The sequence below is a fragment of the Odocoileus virginianus genome, chromosome 2, assembly GCF_023699985.2.
Source record: "Odocoileus virginianus isolate 20LAN1187 ecotype Illinois chromosome 2, Ovbor_1.2, whole genome shotgun sequence".
Classification (NCBI taxonomy): domain Eukaryota; kingdom Metazoa; phylum Chordata; class Mammalia; order Artiodactyla; family Cervidae; genus Odocoileus; species Odocoileus virginianus.
In genome coordinates, this window is record NC_069675.1 from 29,818,568 (window position 1) to 29,842,266 (window position 23,699).

At 42.0% G+C, this 23,699-nt stretch overlaps 1 protein-coding gene across 1 annotated transcript in view; it reads right to left on the reverse strand.

Annotated features, from left to right (window-relative positions):
• Window positions 1-23,699, reverse strand: part of FSHR (follicle stimulating hormone receptor) — a 189,235-nt gene that overhangs the window by 10,661 nt on the left and 154,875 nt on the right. Inside the window, exons 5-8 of the mRNA XM_070478094.1 lie at window positions 23,058-23,129; window positions 21,778-21,855; window positions 12,294-12,362; window positions 12,108-12,182 (exon numbers count right to left, since the gene is read on the reverse strand). Coding sequence (XP_070334195.1) covers window positions 12,108-12,182; window positions 12,294-12,362; window positions 21,778-21,855; window positions 23,058-23,129 — 294 coding nt within the window. The remainder of the gene's footprint in view (window positions 1-12,107; window positions 12,183-12,293; window positions 12,363-21,777; window positions 21,856-23,057; window positions 23,130-23,699) is intronic.

Here is a 23,699-nt window from a genome sequence, read left to right on the forward strand (position 1 = left end):
ATGTCAGTTCCCTCAGTTGTAAAACAGGAATGGTAATAATCATACCTACCTCAGAGGGTGGTTGTGAGAATTAAACAAGCTAAAGTACATAGAAAACCTCCTGACCAACAGACAGCACTTGATGACAGGCAGCTGTTATCAGAAAACATCACACACACGCACAGGGTTGTTCTTGCTTTGTTGGAGAGTCTATGCCTCGGTGACCCAGGATGTCTATACAGAGACCAGTGTAAATGAACATTTTAAACAGGTTCCTGTCCCTGGTGGGCTCCAGAGCCCCGTCCTTGCTGGCAGCAACACCAGTGACATGGGCAGTTTTCTGGCAGCACTGTTGGCAGCTGCAACCTTCAAAACAACTGTGACCAGCTAGTAGGTGCAAGGAGATTTAAATGGTACTGGCTTAGACTTTGGAGGTCAGTCGGCTGGCCATGAATGAGTGCTTCTGAAGGGGGTGGTGGTGATGACCAGATGGACTCATTTCAAGCATCCTTGGATATACTTGGTTAAGGAGAATCTTCTAATGTCTGCACTTCCTCTAAGTCAAAACAGTAGGCACTCGGAGCAATGAAACTTCGGGGTGTGAATATATATCTGCTACCCTAGATGTTCTCCCATCTGGTGAAAATTACTTTCTCAAAGTCTTATTTTCATAGGGTCATTTATTCTCTTGCTCAAAAATTTATAATGCTTCCTATTGTCCAGTAAAGCCCACTTGTAACTGCTGCCCTGTTTGTCTCTTCCTTTTCCAATCAAACTTCTTATACTAGGTGTCCATACTTGATGTCACTATTTTCTCATTTCCTAATCCAACTCAGTTTCTTCCCAACTCCTAGAGGAACAGTACTCACTAAGGTCACATCTTAGTTCTAACCTTCTTGATTTCTCAATTGCATTTCATGCATAAAACACTTATTCGTTTTTCTTGGCATCATTCTTTTGAATTTCTTCTGACATCTACTTTGGCTTATTTCTGATTTTGTTTTTTTCTCCTCTATCTATTGGAGTGCCTCTAAACTCAGGTCCCTTTCTGACTGTACATAATCTTCCCAGGTGATCTTACTTCCTTGATTTCAGATACCAGGTATATGCTGATGGCTTCTCTGTATATATCCCAGTTTAGATCTTAGTTCTGAACCCCAAACCCAGATAATCCATCAGATCTCACCCTTTTGATGACTTGCAAGTATCAAAACTGAATTTACCATCTTCTTTTAAAATATGCTCCTTCTTTTGTTTCCTTATCTCAGCAAATGACTCCTCCATTTCCCTGTGCTGCTCAGGATAGAAACCTGGGAGTTATCCTTGACTCCTCCCTCTCCCTCCCTTGGACTCAATTTCTTGTTTTTGCAAGCCTAACTTTTACATTTGTTTCACATTGGTCCACTTTTTTTGGCCACATCTTTAGTCTAAGTCACCATAATCTCTGCCTAGAGAGACAGCAGTCTCAATAACTGTTCTTCTTGTGATCATTGTATTAAGGTTCTCCAGAGAAACAGAACTGATAGGATATATAGAGATATATAAAAGGATATTTATTATGGAATTTGACTTGCACAATTTTGGAGGCTGAATTTTGCAGATCTCCATCTGCAAGCTGGAGATCCAGGAAAAAGTTTGTGGTATAATTCAGTCAGAGACAAAAGCCTGAGAACTAAGGAGGCCACTGGTTTAAGTCCCAGAGTTGGAAGACCCAAGAACCAGGAGTTCTGATGTCTAATGCCAGAAGATGAATATTTCAGCTTAAGAAAGGAAACACATTTGCCTTCCCTCTGCCTTTTTGTTCTATGAGGTCCCTCAACTGATTAGATGATGCCCACCCACACTGGGGAGGGTGAATCTTCTTTACTCAGCCTGTTGAATCCAGTGCTAATGTCTTATGAAAACACTCTCACAGATGCACTCAAGAATAATATTTTACCAGCTATTTGGGCATCTCATGGCCCAGTCAAGTTGATTTTAATTAATTTAAATTATTAATTTAATTAAATTAATGATTTTAATTAATCACCCTGACCTCTAGCTCTAATGCAATTGTTACACTGCAGATTGGGTGATATTTTAAAAATCCCAATTAGATTGTGACCTCCTGCTTATAACTAGTCAGTGATTCTCCATTGCACTTCCAATGATGTACAAAGCCCTGAATATGATGTGCTGGTCTGCCTGATCTCTCTCACAACCACTCCGTGCCCTTTTCTGTGTTCTGTTCTGTCTTGCAGGAGAGATGGCCTCTAAAGTTTCCATTTCCCAGGTACCACCTTGTCAATCACTTTTGGTTGTGTTGAGCAAATGGCACCGGTGGGATTGGCAGGTGGGAGGAAGGGTGAAGTGGGGGCATTTCTCATCCCTCCTCTGCCTCAGGCAGCGGCTCTTCTGTGACTCCAGCTTCATCACGCAGATCTATGGAGGATCCAGCAGCTACCAGTCATCCCAGTTCTGTGTTTCAATCAGATCACATCCTCGCTTGCCTTTCCAGTCTAGGATTAGTAGCAATTATCTACCATTGCTAATCCCTGGACTGCTAATTCCCTGCTTGATACTAAGGGAAATTTACATTTTCAGAGTTAATGATTATCTTGATATAATACCTCTGTATATTTCACTTAGTCCCCCTCCTTGTTAGATACCCAACAGATCAAATTTGTCGTTGCTACTGTTCAGATACTTCAGAGTGCTTGCTGATTTTTGCTTGCTCGTTCCATCACTCCTAAGTATTTCCTTATTATCTCTATTTGTATATCTAATAGACAGATAAAGCTTTAGATATTAAACGTTGAGCTCCTGATCTTATCCCAAACCTTCTCTACTTGCAACCTTCCCTGTTGTTCATGCAAAACCTTGGCAGTCACCCTTGACTTCTTTCTCTCATACCTTGTGTGCCCACCCTCAGCAAAATAACTTGCCTTTACCTTCCACATATATCTGGAATTTACTTGCTCCTCACAACATTCATTGCTGTCACCACAGGATAAAGGTTCTTGGTGTTCCAAGGTCTCTTTTCTAGTTCTTGCCTGTGTATTCTAATTATGTGGAGCTGGGGTCCCTGGAATTGAGAGTCTGATCCATGAACCTTTGTCACTGTGGTGAGTCTTCACTCTCTGATGCTGAAAGATCCAGCTGTCCTAGCCTGTTCAACACTTAGCCTTTCTATTGCTGCAGAGATTCTCAACTTTCTTTTCTGCCCTGAAAAAAATCTCTCCAGTTTCTCTCTTCAGGCAGTTGTTCCTCTGACCAGTTCTGCTATTGACACTCAAATTCTGGTCCCTGGGACCAAGTTTTTATTTTGCCTGGTACACGGGCTCTTCTTTTTTTCCTCAAGTATGGAAGGGAGCAAAGATTTCTTGTTTTGCCTAAAACAGTTCAAGGCTTCCTACGGGGACTGAGGTGAAGGCATAAACAAAGTCCTTCAGTAGTAATTTAAACCAGGGGGATTATTTATTACTTACCATTAGCATTTTTAATATTTCTAAAATCAAGTGATACAAAACAGAAGACTCTTTTTCTTAGTTATGCCTTCACCTCTTAATTTTAGAATATATAAAAATCACATTACTGAAGATTTCCCAAAATAAATTTTTATATTGCATGCAATGGCATCATATTTTCTCTTTGACTCTCACTGACTCTCATTGACTCATATTTCTCGTTGATTAAAGATGACTGCAATTTCTTCATGCTCTCCCACAGATGGTCTATTTGCCCTTCCCTTGAATCCCCACGATGTGTTTGGACTACAGTAGAGTATGATGAAAGTGTTACTCTGCCAGTTCTGGACCTTGCTTCTAAGAGCACTGATAGCTTCTAAATCTTACAGAGCTGTAAGCTGCCATGCAAGAACTCGGAATGCTCTGATAGTGCCATGCTGGAAAAAGTCTAAGCCAGGTACAGAGGGTCTGGAGGATAAGATGCCACGTGTGTGTGTGTGTGTGTGTGTGTGTGTGTGTGTGTGTCTGTATGTAGAGTGGAACCAGGGAGCACCAGATACTTGAGTGAAGAGGACAACTTGCAGTACATCCCCCAGACTCAGCCATCTGAGCTGACATCACGTGGATCAGAGACAAGACAAGCTACCCAAACTTCTAAAACAAAACTGTGGGCAAAATGGAACAACTGCTTTAAACCACTGAGTTTAAGGATAGCTTTTATGCAGAAATAGAGAACTCAAACAGATTCGCGTTGACTCCCATCATCTCCATCGTTTTTAACAGCTGTAGAAGCATTTTTCCTTGAAAGCCATTAAGAATGCTACAGCACTATAGTCTGTATACTTTTCTGCGTCTTTCACTTCCCATTTTTTTCTTTATATACTAGCTCTTTGTATTTGCATTTTCTCTCTCTTGTAGGGCAGAGGACCCCTTTCATTCTTAGCAGTGCCTTTTACATAGTAAGCACCCAGAAAATTATTGCTTTGTTCAGATGGCTGATTCCGAGCAACCATATTTTGTGTAATTAAGGGAACCACAGGATGGGATTTGATCTCTGAGCCTTGAAGCCAGGTGGAAGAGTTTAGAGTTTCTTTGAGCAGAAGAATGACTTATTGAAAGCATCAATTTTATTAGATTAGTCTTGAGAATCTTAAACATGGCACACAATAGGTGTTCATTCATTATGAAATGACTGGAAGGAGAAAGGAATGGCTATTACACAGATGTGGACATGAGATGAGAGCTTACCTCCTCATACTGTTGCTTCATCTGTTAAGTCACTGTATCACATGGCAAAGATTTATTGGGTGTCTGCTCTGTTACTAAAACCTCCTGTGATTTCTGCAGAGATTATAGTTCTGCACAGTAGCTTTTGTTCCTCTACCAGAATGAGATAACTTGGGGCTGGTACTGTTTGTTTTTGAGTCTCTATATCCATCACATCCATCCAAAGATGGGCACAAAAAAAAAAAGATAGAAATGGCAAAGACCTAATAGAAGCAGAAGAGATCAAGAAGAGATGGAAAGAATACACAGAAGAACTGCACAAAAAATATCTTAATGACCTGGACAATCACAGCGGTGTAGTCTCTCACTCAGAGCCAGACATTCTGGAGTGTGAAGTCAAGTGGGCCTTAGGAATCACTGCTGCCAATAAAGCTTGTGGAGGTGATGGGGTTCCAGCAGAGCATGTGGAAGTGCTGCACTCAATTTGTTAGTTAATTTGGGAAATCCAGCAGTGGCCACAGGACTGGAGAAGATCAATCCTCATCCCAATTCCCAAGAAGTACAGTACTGAAGAATGTTCAAACCACTGGACAGTTGCACTCTCTCCATGCTAGTAAGGTTATTCTCAAAATTCTCCAAGATAAACTTTACATTACATAAACCAAGAACTTCCAGATGTTCCAGCTGGGTCTAGAAAAGGCAGGGGAACCAGAGATTAAATTGCCAACATTTGCTGGATCACAGAGAAGGCAAGAGAATTCCAGAAAAATGTTTACCTCTGTTTCATTGACTATGCTAAAGCCTTTGTGTGGATCCTAACAAACTGTGGGAAACTCTTAAAGAGATGGGGATACCAGACCATCTTACCTGTCTCCTGAGAAACCTGTATGCAAGTCAAGAAGCAACAGTTAGAACCCCGAATAGAACAACTGACTGGCTCAGGATTTAAAAAGGAGTATGACAAGGCTATTTATTGTCACCCCGTTTATTTAACTTATACTCAGAGCACATTATGCAAAATGCCGGGCTGGATAAGTTACAAGCTGGCATCAAGATTGCTGGGAGAAATATCAACAACCTCAGATATGTGGATGATGCCACTCTAATGGCAGAAAGCAAAGAGGAACTGGAGAGCCTCTTGATGAGAGTGAAGGAAGGGAATGAAAAAGCCGGCTTTAAACTCTATTAAAAAAGGCAAAGGTCATGGCATCCAGTCCCATGACTTCATGGCAAATAGAAGAGTAGGGTTGGAAGGGTAAGAGGTAGATTTCCTCTTCTTGGGCTCTAAAATTACTGCAAATAGTGACTGCAGCCAAATTGGAAGACTCTTGCTTCTTAGCAGGAAAGTTATGACAAACCTAGACAGTGTGTTAAAAAACAAAGACATAACTTTTCTGACAAAGGAATGTATACTCAAGGCTATGGTCTTTCCAGTTGTCATGTATGGATGTGAGAGCTAGACAGTACAGAAGGCAGAGTGCTAAAGAACTGATGCTTTCTGATTGTGGTGCTGAAGACTCTTGAGAGTCCCTTGGAAAGCAAGGAGATCAAACCAGTCAATCTTAAAGAAAATCAACCCTGAATACTCTTTGGAAGAATTGATGCTGAAGCTGAAGCTCCAATACTTGGGTCACCTGATGCGAAGAACTGACTCATTTGAAAAGACCCTAATGCTGGGAAAGATTGAAGGCAGGAGGAGAAGGGGATGACAGAGGATGAGATGGTTGTATGGTGTCACTGATTCAATGGACCTGAGTTTGAGCAAGTTGGTGTTGGACAGGGAAGTTGGTGATGGACAGGGAAGCTGGGCGTGCTGCAGTCCATGGGGTCATGAAGAGTAGGACACGACTTGGTGACTCAAGAGCAATGAACATCCCTCACATCTAGCAGAGAACCAGACACACATTGAATAGATGCTCAATCAACATGTACCAAATATATGACATGTAAGCCCTGCTATGTTCAGTGAATGAGTGAGGATGTCTGCTTTATTACTGACTGTTCTTAGGGCTGGTGGGCTAGACAGGAGGAGGAGTAGAAATGGGTAGGTGTTTTTAATCCTTGTCTTTCAGGCTGGTCTCATGATGGCAGCCTTTCTTTATAAGGTCCCACTTTGGTTAACATGCTCCATTCTGGAATTGACTGGTTTTGAGAATTGAAATCCTGAAAAGTAGCCCCAACAGGAGACATCACAAGACAATGGCTAACAGGACTTAGCAATCCTAAACTGTTTCAACATTGTTAGCATTCTTGATTTTGAGCTACAAAGCAGAAAGGGAAACAGCAGTCAGTAATAAGATGCTGAGTCAGGAGAGGCAGACGTTAAATTGTGCTCTGTGCCCTGTTTAATAAAGTGCATTATAGCCAGTGCCACAAATTTGATTTGAACAATTTCTATTTTTCCCAGCAAAGATGTTATTACAGGTCAATCATTTCCATAAGCGAGAGCACATTTCTGATGTATACTACACTGACAGATGTCTAGAAGACCTCTCTTTCATGATCCCAGGTGGAATAAAAAGGCAATTTACTATCTATAGGACTGTGGGTGTACTGGTAATGGAAGAGAATCATTCTTATACAAATAACTCAGTGTTTGAATCTGAACTATCAAATGAATCTGAGCTATAGCCAAATCAATTTGATAAACCATCAGAATATGATTGTACTGGCTCCAGCCTGCGAAAGCAATGCATTAAATTTTTCCCACAGGAAACGGTTTCCCAAGGAAACAGCAATTGCTTGATTGCTTAAAAAAAAAAAAAAAAAAAGAAAACTTGAGTGAGTTCAGAATATCAGGTGAAAACTCAGATGGCTGCTGATGTTCAAGGTCAAGACTCATGAGGGGGGAATCAGGATGCTAGACTGCTCCTGGAAACTCAGTGGAGCTTGTCTGTGTGCCCCTGGATTTCTCTGCATCTATTTCTCTTTGCAATGGAACATCTTATACTTGCACCCTCAGGTGTTCAGGGGCTCCCTGTTTTTTCACTCAGCTAAAATTTTTGCCTTCAGGAAAGGAGTTATGATTGGTTTGGGTGCCCTCCCCTTAACTCCCTTAGAATCCCTTGCATATATGTACTGGGGCAAAGCACTGAGACTGCTAGGAGGAAGATACGCCACTGTTGGCTCCTGAAGGAGATGTGGAGACCAGGCCAAGCTTCCCAACTCCCAGCTGTGCTTCAGGGGCCGTGATTCTCAGTGTGTGTTCTGGACCAGCAACATCAGCTTCGCCTGCAAAGTTATTAGAGATGCATGTTCTCAGGCCCAGCCCTGACCTGCTGATTCAAGCCCACTGGAAGTGGGGATTAGCCATGTGGAGTTTTATAAGCATCCTGGGTGGTTCTGATGCGTGGTCAAATTTAGATCCATGGCTTAAGGGCATTTGAGGACCACTTACAGCTGAGGTGGCCCATTGCTGGGTTCTGCTCTGGGATTTGCCCTCATCTGACTCGCCCAAGCCTTGACTTCTCCCCTGGGCCTGCCTGCACCCAGTGACTGTTGATGAGGAGGATCAGTCCCTGGCCTTAATTCAGTCAACTCTGAAGGGCCATTCTAACTCCAGAGCTCCCCCTAGAATCAGCCGAAACTTCGGTTGCAAATGCATTGTAGTTCACCTCTCTTAGCCTGATTCTGCTTCCATCAGGTACTCCCCACAGGCTCCAAGAGCACTCTCCAGGAAGCCTTCTGCATGCAGATACCCACATCACTGTCTGATGTTCAGTGAGAAGAATCTGATCCAAGCCACAGTCACAGCCCTAGCCTGAGCTGCGTCTGTGGTGGGCTGAGCAGTCTACACTCACTTCTCCTACCCATGAACCCACAGCCGGCATGGGCTTGTACTCTGCACACACACTAAACAAGCAGCCTTCAGGTCAGGGTTTACCTGGGATTGGCACATAAAGCTGGAAATAGAGGATAGACTAGGTTATAGAGCCCCAGGTTAGCAGCCAGAGAGGCTGGGAAGACATCTGCAGACTAACCTGAAAGACCCAGAAAAGGAGGCTCAATGTTAAGCTGACCAACCTTCTTGCCCCTAAGGGGAGGAGGAGGAGGTGATCAGCAGTTAGAGACTGGGGTGTAGGCCAGGATCTTACACATATATCCTCATGCATTGACATGAGAAGATATAGAAATGTATTATCCCTCTCTACCTCTTTGCATGCTTGCTAAGTCATTTCAGTAGTGTCTGACTCTGTGTGACCCCCATGGGCTACAGCCCACCAGGCTCCTCTGTGCATGGGATTCTCCAGGCAAGAATACTGAAGTGGGTTGCCATGCCCTCTTCCAGGGGATCTTCCTGACCCAGGCATCAAACCTGTGTCTCTTATGTCTCCTGCATTGGCAGGTGGTTTCTTTATGACTAGTGCCAGGCAGGAAGCCCCTCTACCTTTTTAAGTCATGGCAAATGCTTCATAATTCCTTTGGATTTTCTGTAAATTTTACTCACTGTTTCTGTGGTAACAGTGTAGAAAATGGGCCTGTAACTTGAGGACTCTGCAAAACTGCTGGTGATGATGTCATCCCTCTTCTTGCTGGCACTCGTGGCAGGGCTGGTTGGGGGTCTGTGTTGGTGTTTTCCACTGGAGACCCTGGTCAGACATACTGTGCAGTGCCTCAGCCTGGGACCTACTTGTCAATGTCAGGGGACGTTCTTCTACGCTGTGTGTGTCTACCTTTTACTAGTGTTCTTGGGCTGGGGGCGGGCTCTGGTGTTTATAGTTGTTTTCCCCCTGTTTTAGTTCACAGTAAATTGAGGGTCCCTTTCAGATGTTCAGTTGGATCAGTTGAAGTACTTTGGGTGACACGGTATGGTGGGAATGCATAGGATATGAGGCAGGAGACCTAGCTTCTGGTCCAGGCTCTACCACTTAGTGCAGCAGTGTGATGGTTAGCAGGTTACTTCCCATTTCTGGCTCTGGTTTCCTCAGCTGGGTGGTGAGCTAGACAAGATCCTGTCCAGCTTGAATGTTCTCAGTAGCAGACAGTAGTTAAGGTGCTGTGATGTCATAGTGTATCTGGTACAGGTCACATGTGGAAATCTACCCCATCACAGACATGTTCTGCCATAAAAGACAGGGGTGCTGGTTTAGGTACGTTCAAAACCTTTAGGACTGTTCACTAAGTGAGATTAACACACTGTTGTTCTCCTGGTCAAAGACATCAAATACACTTTCTCTGTTTGTCTCCCACGTACTCTGAGAATAAGAAATATCAACTAAGCATTACAAATTCTGAGTGTGTTAGTTGCTCAGTCGTGTCCGACTCTTTGTGACCCCATGGACTGTGTCCTGCCAGGCTCCTCTGTCCACGTGATTCTCCAGGCAAGAATACTGGAGTGGTTTGCCATTCCCTCCTCCAGAGATCTTGCTGACCCAGGGATCGAACCCACCTCTCCTGCACTGCAGGCAGATTCTTTAGCAACTGAGCCACCAGGGGAGCCCTCCAAGTTCTAAGGACTCTGTGTATGGAAGCACAGGGGCTGTATGGCTGGCGCTCCGCATTTGTTACCCCCAGGTCCTACTTGATGCTTCGTAGCGTACATCATAGTTCAATATGTTAAGTTGCATATTTAGTTCTGATATCTGACTCTCCTTTATAAGAGTATAAGCTTTCCGTGAGGAAGAACTTTTGTTTCTTGCACTATATACAGTGCATAGCATAGGGCTGGTGCTTAAAAATCTTATCCGTTCAATGAGTGAATATACATATATTCACTATATATGTATATATACACACACACACCCTTACATATATATTATTATTAAGCTTCAAACAGTATTAGACATGGATATTATTGTTCCTGTCATTGTTTTAGGTCAGTAAACTGAGGTTTAGAGAGGTGAGAGAACTGGTTTTAAACCTAGGTAGTCTTCTCTGGCATCTCTGCTTTAATCATGCAAACATCCCTTCTTTTGTACATGTTGCCTTTCTGAAACCAGGCATTCTGGAATGATCTTTGAACTTATTCAGAGAGATAGCGTCCCACATAAAAGTTACAACAGATCCTTTATCATCATTAATAATCATTAATAGAGTTAATTGCTCTAACACACAGGCTCTCATTCTAGAGATGCACAGGTTCCAACCTGAAGGAGAATGCAGTTGCCCCCAGGTGTCTGTGGGGAATTGATTCCAGGACCCACTGAAGACACCACAGTCCACAGATCCTCAAGTCCCATGGCCCTGCCTCTCTTATCCATAGTTCTGCATCAAGGATTCAACCAACTGCAGACAGTACATATTTATTGAAAAGTATCCATATATAAGTGGACTCATGCAGTTCAAACCTGTGTTGTTCAAGGGTGAACTGGAAAGCTTTTTGGTGAAAATGAAAGTGATATTGATAGTTGGTAGGCAGGTAAGTAAATAACCTATGTACTGACTGCCAAGTAAAAGGTACAAGCTAGTGGCCCTCAAATGCCTGAACTGACCTCAGGATAGCTATGTAACAGTCATTCTGCAAACCTTTACATTTGTTCATGTGTTTATCTGTTTCTTTGCTTACTATTTCTTCTTACACCTGACTCCTTCCTTCTGGATACCTTTCTTCTTCCTGTAATACATTTGTCCATAGATGTAGTGGGTCTTGCTTAGAACCTGGGGAAATACATTTTAAAGAAGCTCTTGCAGACCTGGGCCCTTCAGCCATGAGGGCTGTGGGAATTGCAGGAGGAGGAATTCACTGTTAGCAGAGATTATCAATGAAGAGCTGGGGGTTGGAGTGACCCATGTGGAAGGGAAGGGCAGGGGCAAATAAAAACAGAGAAAAGTCATTCTTGGTGGGAGAAATGAAGATGAGCAAGCAACAATAGAAGGAGAGGTGCTGATACAGTGCCACGAGGCTCTGGTGGCACCCGAAGAGATCTGAAATTGAGGCAAAGAGGAGCCAAACATAAATGTGTGTATTTATCACTGGTTTGAACAAAACTCCTGGACCCTGAGGGTGAAGATGGAGAACTGTGCTTTTTCTTTCAGGGAAGAGATGTATAGTAGAGTGGTTAAGAGTGTTCTAGAAGTCAGATCAGTTTGGTGTTATGTCTGTGCTCTAAAATTTCTGTGACCTTGGGCAAATTGACCCCTCCAGGGGCCAGTTTTCCCTTCTCTAAAATGGGACCAAATAGCTCCTACCACAGAGGTTATTATAAGAATTAAATTAGAAAATGCCTCTAACATTTTTGAAACACTTTCTGGGACTTGGTAAGTGTTCATTAGATAGTTGTTGTTATTGTTGTTACTGTATTGATATTTAGAGTGTAGGTCAGCCCTAAATTGTCCTATACACCTTTGCAGGTGATGCAGATAAAATTTGATTTTAATTGCCAACCCTGTCCTGCAAGCATCCCTGAATGGGAGAAAGTTGACTGCTAACTTACAGACACTGGTCTCTTGGACAAAGTTGACTGCTAACTTATAGATGTTGATCTCTCTCACTTGGAAGCGAAGGAGGCTACTCACAGAATGACCGGTCCGGAGGCTCCCTGGAAAACATCATTAGGCAGTTCTTCCAAATTACTGTTATCGCTTAGATTCCTGGGGATGGAGTTGAGAAAAGAAGGAGGGAAACACAAAGCCACATAAACATCACTGTTATAAGAGCCATTTCCCTCTAAATGGCCTGGAAGAATAGTCAGGGCTACTTACAGCTCATCAAGTTGGGTTCCATTGAATGCACAGTTGTGTATTTCTTGAATCCCATTTTTACTCAGCCATCTGAAATAAAAGACCCATTAAAAAACCAATAATGTCAGATGCAAACAGTACACGAGTTTCATAATTGGAAGCACTGGGGCAAGGTCAGACAGCACAGGTTAGTGGCATAAATAAAATACCACCCTAAGACTCAGGGAGCAGGGTGGAAGGGAGACTGATTTATCACTGTATAACCTTTTGTAATGCTGGAAGTTTGCATTATGTGCATGTATTACTTATTCAGAGAAATCAATGAAATTTAATTTTGAGAAGGCACACTTAGACATAGCAGCCTGGACCCCATAAGGTGTTTGCATACATCGTTTATGTGCAGAAATGATGCCATGGGAGGAGCAGACAAAGATCTTTCCCATCCTGAAGGACAGAAATAATACAGTTATTGAACAAGTGTCTGTAAGACAGAGAAAGAACATATTGTATCCCCTTTCTCTATTGCCTTAAGCCTCTCACTCATGCTCATTCACAGCAGCGGGCCTGGCTGTCATCAAAAAGTGATCTAATTAAACTGTCAGACAACCTGAACATCTCCCATGACCCATAGGGACCTGGCTATTGGAGTTTGTGGAGGTGTCTCTGGGTTAAGCCAGAAAGGAAGAGAAATCAATTATAGGGGCTGTGGGCTGTGACAGGGTGAGATGCTGTGAGCGGGTGAGGGAGGAGGCTCTGGGGGAGGTTGGACAGAATGGGGAATCATCATCCGGATTGTGCAAGGGTCAGTGAGCAGGTTTGCCTGGACAGGGGAGCCCAAGGACACCTTGGGCTGACAACTCTGCACTGCTGTGCTCCTGGATGGATCTGAAAACAAAAACAGAAACCCAAGGTTGGGAGGGCTTAGCCCAAAGAGCCTCTGATCACTTGCTCTTGATTTGCCGTCAGGTCCTCTTCCTTGTCCAGCTCAGTGGGTTTGCAAATAGCACTGTTCCCAAAGCTGACCCAGGGACACTCCCATGGGTCCAGGATGTTGAGAGTTTCTGTTGCTGCAGTGGGGAGCCCAAGTTTAAAATCAAAGGAGGACACTGTGTGTTTTTCTTCCCCCTGAAAGCTAGTTAGCTGAAAATCCACACAGGAGCAATGCAGGTCTTTCAGAACATTAGCAACAGACTGGTAGATTCTGATGGCTAAGAAGTAGCTGTGCACCCCCAATCCTGCCTGCCCCACACCTTCCCAAGTGTACCCAGCACATCCAGCCTTCCTGATGATTTGTCAGCCTATTGGCTGGGGGTAACAGTGCTGAAGCAGCTGTCCCTAACCGGTGGGAGGTGGATCCTAGGAGGTGTGGACCAGACAAAGGAGTCAACAAGCTTTTTCTGTAAGGGGCCCAGTAATATATTTTAGGTTTTGTGGGCCAAGAGGCAAAATGAGAATATGACACAGGTACTTTGTGTTAGTCACTCAGTTGTATCCGACTCTGTGTGCCCTATGGGCTGCAGTCCACTAGGCTCCTCTGTCCATGGGATTCTCCAGGCAAGAATACTGGAGTGGGTTGCTGTGCCCTCCTCCAGGGACCTTCCAACTCAGGGATTAAACCCACATTGTCCTTTCCCGCATTACAGGCAGATTCTTTACCATCTGAGCCACCAGGAAAGTCTTATACTTTGTATAAGTAATTAAAAAACAATTTCCATGAGATTTTTATTGACCAAAGTTAAAGTATAATAGTAATAATTGAGTACAATTTTTTTTGTACTATAGGTCTACCATTGAAAAGAATGGATTTTTTTTCTTTTGTTTGGAGTAACATTTTGCTTCATTTAGGTTCAGCTCTCCTATTCCTTATCATCAAAATCTTGACTTATAGAAACAAGTCCTATATGAGGACTAGATTTGGCCCATGGGCTGTAATTCAGTTCAGTTCAGTCACTCAGTCATGTCTGACTCTCTGTGACCCCATGAACTGAAGCATGCCAGGCCAACCTGCCCATCACCAACTCCCAGAGTCCACCCAAACCCATGTCCATTGAGTCGGTGATGCCATCCAACCATCTCATCCTCTGTCGTCCCCTTCTCCTCCTGCCCTCAATCTTTTCCAGCATCAGGGTCTTTTCAAATGAGTCAGCTCTTCTCATCAGGTGGCCAAAGTATTGGAGTTTCAGCTTCAACATCAGTCCTTCCAATGAACACCCAGGACTGATCTCCTTTAGTATGGACTGGTTGGATCTCCTTGCAGTCCAAGGGACTCTCAAGAGTCTTCTCCAAAAGCACAGTTCAAAAGCATCATCAATTCTTCAGCTGCTCAGCTTTCTTTATAGTCCAACTCTCACATCCATACATGACCACTGGAAAAATCATAGCCTTGACTAGACAGACTTTTGTTGACAAAGTAATGTCTCTGCTTTTTAATATGCTGTCTAGGTTGGTCATAACTTTCCTTCCAAGGAGTAAGTGTCTTTTAATTTCATGGCTGCAATCACCATCTGCAGTGATTTTGGAGCCTAGAAAAATAAAGTCAGCCACTGGTTCCACTGTTTCCCCATCTATTTGCCATGAAGTGATGGGACAGGATGCCATGATCTTTGTTTTCTGAATGTTGAGGTTTAAGACAACTTTTTCCACTCTGCTCTTTCACTTTTATCAAGAGGCTCTTTAGTTCTTCTTCACTTTCTGCCATGAGGGTGGTGTCATCTGCATATCTGAGGTTATTGATATTTTTCTCAGAAATCTTGATTCCAGCTTGTGCTTCTTCCAGCCCAGCATTTCTCAAGATGTACTCTGCATATAAGTTAAATAAGCAGGCTGACAATATACAGCCTTGACGTACTCCTTTTCCTATTTGGAACCAGTCTGTTGCTCCATGTCCAGTTCTAACTGTTGCTTCCTGACCTGCATACAGGTTTCTCAGGAGGCAGGTCAGGTGGTCTGGTATTTCCATCTCTTTCAGAATTTTCCAGTTTGTTGTGATCCACACAGTCAAAGGCTTTGGCATAGTCAATAAGCAGAAATAGATATTTTTCTGGAACTCTCTTGCTTTTTTGATGATTCAGTGGATGTTGGCAATTTGATCTCTGGTTCCTCTGCCTTTTCTAAAACCAGCTTGAACATCTGGAAGTTCACGGTTCACGTATTGCTGAAGCCTGGCTTGGAGAATTTTAAGCATTACTTTACTAGCGTGTAAGATGAGTGCAATTGTGCAGTATTTTAAGCATTCTTTGGGATTGGAATGAAAACTGACCTTTTCCAGTCCTGTGGCCACTGCTGAGTTTTCCAAATTTGCTGGCATATTGAGTGCAGCACTTTCACAGCATTATCTTTCAGGATGTGAAATAGCTCAACTGGAATTCTATCACCTCCACTAGCTTTGTTGGTAGTGATGCTTCCTAAGGCCCACTTGACTTCACATTCCAGGATGTCTGGCTCTAGGTGAGTGATCACACCATCGTGATTATCTGGGTCGTGAAGGTCTTTTTTGTACAGTTCTTCTGTGTATTCTTGCCACCTCTTCTTAATATCTTCTGCTTCTATTAGGTCCCTAGAATTTCTGTCCTTTATTGAGCCCATCTTTCCATGAAATGTTCCCTTGGTATCTCTAATTTTCTTGAAGAGATTTCTAGTCTTTCCGGTTCTATTGGGAAATTCAGACAGAAATTGAAGAAAGTGGAGAAAACCACTAGACCTATCAGGTATGACCTAAATCAAATCCCTTATGACTATAGAGTGGAAGTGAGAAATAGATTTAAGGGACTAGATCTGATAGGCAGAGTGCCTGATGAACTATGGATGAAGGTTCTTGACATTGTACAGGAGACAGGAATCAAGACCATCCAGAGGGAAAAAAAAATGCAAAAAAGCAGTGACTGTCTGAGGAGGCCTTATAAATAGCTGTGGGGAAAAAAAAGGAAGCCAAAATCAAAGGAGAAAAGGAAAGATATACCCATTTGAATGCAAAGTTCCAAAGAATAACAAGGAGAGATAAGAAAGCCTTCCTCAGAGATCAATGCAAAGACATAGAGGGCTGTAATTGGCTGACTCTTAATCCAGCAAAAGTGTGAGCAAATCCATGTGAGTGCCACTTATTTTTTTTTTCTATAGGCTAGATAATTAATACTTTTTTCATGAATATAAATAGATGTGGCTATGTAAAATGCAGACTAATTTAAGATAATTATTGTATTCAGAGTAGCCCTTTTTCTTTACAGATTTTCTTAATCAATAGATGCCATTGTATGTGGAGGAGGTAGCATTTTTTTGATGTCAATAATGGATTATCACACAATAAACAAATCCAGAATTCCTGCCCAGGGGGTTATGTTAGGCAGTATTACTGTCAAACTATTACCAGAGAAGCTGGCATTTTTCAAGTACATGCCTAGTCTCTTAAGAGAGGTAGTGCTGGTTTTAAAACTAGCCTCATGATGATGGTGACAACAAATAGGGCAGAACCTCAGCTACGGAATAACTGAATCATGGTTTTCCTCAGTCTTTTTTTGTCCTTTCCCCAGTATGTTCACTCACTGAAGGCTCAGGAAGCCCCAGAAGCAGAGCCTGTCCTCTTTTTAAAGAATGACGGTATGGGAGGCCCTGGCCCATGAAAGCTCACTGAGGGGCAGGCGAGATGGAAGCCAGTTGAGGAAACGCTTGTGGAGCAGGGCCATGGCTAGGTACTTCCCAGTTCAGACTTTCTGGTTGTGTGGTCAGTGGAGAGGTGGGGAAGGGTTCCAGGGCCTCCTTGTGGTGGGCTTTTACTCTTCATTTCCCCCTGAGCCGCTAGCCAGGTGTCTGATAATCCTTCATTGTTGGACTATTTTAAAAATATATTTACTTATATACATATATATAAAAGGGGTTTAGGATTTTGAAAGATGCAAAGAGAGCTTTTGCCATCATCAATTTTTTTTTCTTTCCCCCCCAAGTACCCTTGGCTGTCCCTAGAGGCAGAAGGTGCGCCTATAGCCAGAAGTAGGGCCCAGATAAAGAACAACTGGAGACTTAAACTGTGGAGAGTGTGGACCTTCTGATTCTGTTATATATGGATTAAGGGCCATCTGAGGTTAAAGGGAAAAAAAAGGAAAAAACTTTTCTCACAGATGTGAATTTGTCCTTTGGAGACATGTCTGAGAAGTGTTGATTCTTATGAAAACTGTCCTCACTAGGAAAGTAGGTTCTCAGTTCTGGTGATCCACACAGTATCCATGGACAGAAGTCAGTGAAGAGTAGCTATGATCTCTATTTTTTATTTTTTGTAGTCTCGGGTTTCTGAGATGGTATCCCAAGTTCTTATTTCCTTAAGTTCTTTTCCTCCCCTTGGGAAGAGTTAAGACTAGGTAGGTCAGGAGAGCTTGCTTTCTGTATGATGTTCTGGACAAAAAGGATGCATATCAGAGTGCAAAACTGTGAGAATGTTATACACACCAGTTTTTTTTTTTTTTTTTTTTGCAAATACATGTTTATTGTTGAAAAAATGGTAAGAATCATACAAGAATCCCAACTCTTCTACTCTTTTGGAATAGGAGTCTAAACTTAGAGAAAGGAGCAATTCTAGAAACGAAAAGTATATATAAATAATTTTTCACCACACATATCCCTAAGAATACTATAAAATCTATTACCCTCCTCCTAAAAGGAAATTTATAGTACATTTTTTAAAAGTTTAAAAATCCGAGAAATTGAAAAAAATTTTATTTCCACAGGAGTGAATAATGAATGGATTAAGAACTCCTAAAGCACAAACACATAAAGCCTATTCCAAGACATGTCATATTGCCAAAAGTCATTCACAGTATACTGTGGTTTTTAAGATGACAGATGCACTATTCAAACATTTTTTTTTTTTTTTTTATTGCCTTTCCAAACAGTTTTAGTGCTCCTTTGGTGAGAGTTCTGGGATTTGAACCTGGGCCTTATCTGACTTTGGTGGTTGAAGTAAGTACAGTCAGACAGAGTTGAGTTAGAGACTGTCATTAGGTAATTGTATCAGTTTGATCAAGTTGTCAAACCCTTCTGAGATTGTTTTCTTTCTTTTTTTTTTTTTTTCATTTCTCTCTTTTTTTTAAAAATTTTTTTTTTTTTAATTTTTATTAGTTGGAGGCTAATTACTTTACATCATTACAGTAGTTTTTGTCATACATTGATATGAATTAGCCATGGATTTACAGGTACTCCCCATCCCAGTCCCCCCTCCCCCTCTCCACCCGATCCCTCTGGGTCTTCCCAGTGCACCAGGCCCGAGCACTTGTCTCATGTACCCAACCTGAGCTGGTTATCCGTTTCACCCTAGATAATATACATGTTTCAATGCTGTTCTCCTGAAACATCCCACCCTCGCCTTCTCCCAGAGTCCACAAGTCTGTTCCATACATCTGAGTCTCTTTTTCTGTTTTGCATATAGGGTTATCGTTACCATCTTTCTAAAGTCCATATATATGTGTTAGTATACTGTAATGGCCTTTATCTTTCTGGCTTACTTCGCTCTGTATAATGGGCTCCAGTTTCATCCATCTCATTAGAACTGATTGAAATGAATTCTTTTTAATGGCTGAGTAATATTCCATGGTGTATATGTACCACAGCTTCCTCATCCATTCGTCTGCTGATGGGCATCTGGGTTGCTTCCATGTCCTGGCTATTATAAACAGTGCTGCGATGAACATTGGGGTGCATGTGTCTCTTTCAGATCTGGTTTCCTTGGTGTGTATGCCCAGAAGTGGGATTGCTGGGTCATATGGCAGTTCTATTTCCAGCTTTTTAAGAAATCTCCACACTGTTTTCCATAGTGGCTGTACTAATTTGCATTCCCACCAACAGTGTAAGAGGGTTCCCTTTTCTCCACACCCTCTCCAGCATTTATTGCTTGTAGACTTTTGGATAGCAGCCATCCTGACTGGCGTATAATGGTACCTCATTGTGGTTTTGATTTGCATTTCTCTGATAATGAGTGATGTTGAGCATCTTTTCATGTGTTTGTTAGCCATCTGTATGTCTTCCTTGGAGAAATGTCTGTTGAGTTCTTTGGCCCATTTTTTGATTGGGTCATTTATTTTTCTGGAGTTGAGCTGGAGGAGTTGCTTGTATATTTTTGAGATTAATCCTTTGTCTGTTGCTTCGTTTGCTATTATTTTCTCCCAATCTGAGGGCTGTCTTTTCACCTTGCTTATAGTTTCCTTTGTTGTGCAAAAGCTTTTAAGTTTCATTAGGTCTCATTTGTTTATTTTTGCTTTTATTTCTAAAATTCTGGGATGTGGGTCATAGAGGATCCTGCTGTGATTTATGTCGGAGAGTGTTTTGCCTATGGTCTCCTCTAGGAGTTTGATAGTTTCTGGTCTTACATTTAGATCTTTAATCCATTTTGAGTTTATTTTTGTGTATGCACACCAGTTTTTAAAAAGTGAGATAACTGACATCTGACATTATATTAATTTTAGGTTCCCACTTATATGTCTTCTATAAAAATACTCAGTTCCCTGGTGGTCTGGTGGTTAGGACTTGATGCTTTCATTGCCCATGGTCCAGGTTCAGTCCCTGATTGGGGAACTGAGATCCCACAGGCCTTGGTGCAGCCAAAAAAATAAAAATAACTCTATTAATAAATTTGCCACATGAACTCATTTTGAATAGATATATTTGAATCACAATATTTAAAAATGGCACGTATGTTTAGAGCAACACTTAAAACAGCGCAAGCATCCAGGTAGCTCTGATTCCGTTGATCACTAAGCTCCTCCCTCCATTATTTAAGCCAAGAATCCCTTTGCTGTAATACAGCAGGCCAGTGGTACTCAGATACTCACCATTTTCCAAAAGTTCCCTTTTACCTTTTTGTTTCAACCTTCTTGGCTTTGGAGATTCTGTTTCCTCTGCTCCTCATTTGCCAATGCTGTGGCTAAATTGCACTCATCTTTTAAGGCCCATCTTCCACCCGACATCCCTTCTCAGCCGCCTTCCTGCTCTCACTTAACTCTTCCTCAACTCTCATGTCAAATTGCGTTATTCCTTCTTTATGCTTAGAACAATTACTTTTATTTTGCACATATTTCCTACCGCTTATTTCTTTTGCCTTTCTTGTTCTATCATGCTTCTCACACCTCATCAACTCATTCCAACACACACACACACACACACACACACACACACACACACACACAGATTCCAAATGTCATGAGCAATATTAAGTGGAAGGATTAGGTATTATCTACAATTTTGTCCTACTGCTGAGTACGCTGAATCCATGCCTTTGATTTTACATTTTCCTTCATATATCCTATTTCTTTGCTAGTCCCTTTCATATTTTTCTGTAATAAATTTTTTGAGCTTCCCTTGTGGCTCAGCTGGTGAAGAATCCGCCTGCAATGAGGGAAACCTGGGTTTGATCCCTGGGTTGGGGATAGCCCCTAGAGAAAGGAAAGGCTACCCACTCCAGTATTCTGGCCTGGAGAATTCCATGGACTGTATAGTCCATGGGGTCATGAAGAGTCGGACACAACTGAGTGATTTTCACTGTAATAAATGTACATCAGATACTGTGTTTAGCTTTATCATTCAATATGTCCTCTCTGCCTACTGTTTCCCTCTGTTCCCTCCCCTTCTCTTTTATTGTTGTTCTTGTTTGTTTGTTTTTCATATAGATGTGTCTCTGGATCATATTACTGCTTTGAAAAGAACCAACATTCTTTCTGGAGTAGAACTTGCTTTTTGTATATAACCGCATGTTGAAACACACACGTATATTTTAAAGAAACACAGCAATTTGTGAAATGTAAAGAGAAAATACTTTTCTTACATATGTGATTGCAATTACCAGTCCCCCAAATGTCATTCTGTGCATTTAACTTCCAAGGATCCCATAAGCCTGAGTGCCCTATTTCCTGGCCATCTTGGGAAGTGGATAAACTGCTACACAGGCTGCTGGCACAAATGATTACAAGACAGCTCATTAACAGTGTAGAGTGCATTTACCAACTTTCTCAAAAATCATAGAGAGTAGCTCAAGCTCATTAAAAAAACATGATTGTTCTAAGCAAATGTGAAGTCATCTTATATGCCCAGTGTGGGGCTGAACAGGAGCTGCTTGGCATGGTTATGAGGGAATATCCATATCTTCCTGATTCAGACTCCTCCTTGGACTTTTTCTTTGGGCAACAAAAGCCTTGCCAGGCAATAACTAGCTTTATTGATGCATGAGTTATTCTGTCCCTCAGAACAGATGTTGCATCAGAGGAGACCATCATTCAAAGAGCAATTTTAAACACTTGAATCGCACCACAGAATCATAAATTATTAACATGGCTCCACGCTGTGATTTGGAAATGTAAAGATGGGAAGTGAGAAAAAAACACAGAACCAGAGAGAAATTGGAATGGAGAAGTGCCAAAGTTACACCCCCTGCCCCCGCCACCCCACAAAAAAAGGAACATACCATTATGACAAAGAAAGCATTACATGAAAACCCAAATGTTACTCCACTGGATTTTTTTTCTTTACTTACACAATCATACTTTCAAAACTTAGCCCCATGAAAGAATTTCTCTCAACTGTGTGGATGTTTATATTATCTTGAATATCTCTAGAAGAAAGTACAGACAGATTAGGTGTTTATGTTAGCTCCGCCCAGTGTCACCTCCCCACATGTAGTCTACTTGGCATGGTGTAGTCTTTAACTGAGGTAATGCTTGAATAATTATTGTTCTGAAGGATGAGGAGATCAATGTTTGGGAAATTGATGGCATCTAATTTATCTTTAGCATACCAGTTCTTCTTAAAAGTGCAATTGCAGACATGCAGTCTGCAATTACAGACTGTTATATCTCTGCAAGTTTTCTAGGCTAATTCAACTGTGTGAGGTTTTAACGTACTCATTTATTATCCTTGCCTCCCCAGTTGGTACCTGCTCAATATGACAAAGTCACTTAACCTGACCTTTCATTTCTATCAGACCTCTCCATTCACCTTAGCTGGGCCTTCATCTTCCTCCATTTCAATCTCCTTCTTAAAGCTAGTTTTCTTCCTCTGACTTCTTTGGGTCACAGAAAAGTTTGACCATTGGTTTTCCTCTTCCTGACTGAAAGGATGAAGAAAATCTCATTTTTCTATTTGTACTTCTCATCTTCTGAAGCTTCCCTGTTGAGTCTGATCTAACATTTAAATGTAAAAGGAATAAACTGTCTGGGACAATTTGAGAAACTAGAGGGGATTCTCTATTTTTCTCTCTCCCTCCCTCTCTCCTTCCTTCCCTTAGCTCATTACATCTCTTTCCTATCTCTTCCTTTTGGATCTGTCCAGAGTCTTACAATTTCACTATTGAAGATAAACTTGCTATTATATGTTGCATTTTCTGTTGCTCTTTCAAAATAGATACCTTGGGAACAGGTAAATACATTGTCATTAACACTTGAGTCAGGTGATTTCTTTATGCCTAGGGCAGCCTGGGCATTCTGGAAGGAGGAGGGGAGGCTGGTGGAAGACAAGGGAATTTACAGGAGGGAGGCGTGAAAAGCCCTCAACAGTGAAGAAAGGAGAGACTTCCTGATTTGCTGCAAGATGGTTCTGTTGACAACTGTCTGAGATGCCTGCCGACCCAGCCTGCTGACTAAGCTGAGATTAGCTGGTCTTTAGGTAAAGCCAGGATGTTTGCTGTTTCCCTTCCTACCCCTGCTCACCCAGAGCAACACATTTGGAGGATGTAGACTACACAATGCTTATTACAGGCCCAGAGGCTGTTGGGCAGAACAGCTATGAGTAGAGTTGGTGACTGCTCTTCAAACTTACAGTAAAACCTTTTGGAGAGACTGAATCTTGTGAACATCTGGCAAGCGCTTAATCCCTGTGTTGGATATTAACCTAGAGAGAGACAAAATAAGAGTGAGTGAAAAAAGAAGCTGGCTGTTTTAACAATTGCCACCATCTAGGCTTTCCAAATACAAAATATCCATATTGAGCTTTCAGAAAAACTACCAGAAAATCTCATAATACACATGAATAATGCTTATGTTTTCTATTTTAAGGCTCTAGTCAGAGTTTAGGAAGCTGCTGATACCTTAGAGAAAAGAAACTTACACTCAGACACAAAGATGGACACAGTGCACACCTTTGCTAAAAAAGAAGAAATCAACATAATCCAAAAGTAATTTGCCACTGGACAACAGAATTTTCCTAAATGATCCCCTACTTCCAACCTCTACATACTCTTTGAAGAATTGCCTCTTCTCCTCTCCAAGTGATTCTGTCAATATTAGGGCATGAATTCCATACCCTTTGACCTCAGAGGAGGCATGTGGGCCCATCAAACTCTCTCCTGGGAAGAAGTTGGAAGTTGGTTAGAGCAGAGTCCACTGATATCATCATGCTCATGAGATAGTCCCTATATTTCTAGAGCTGAGATTTCCAGAGCTATTTTGGATCCTTCCCAAG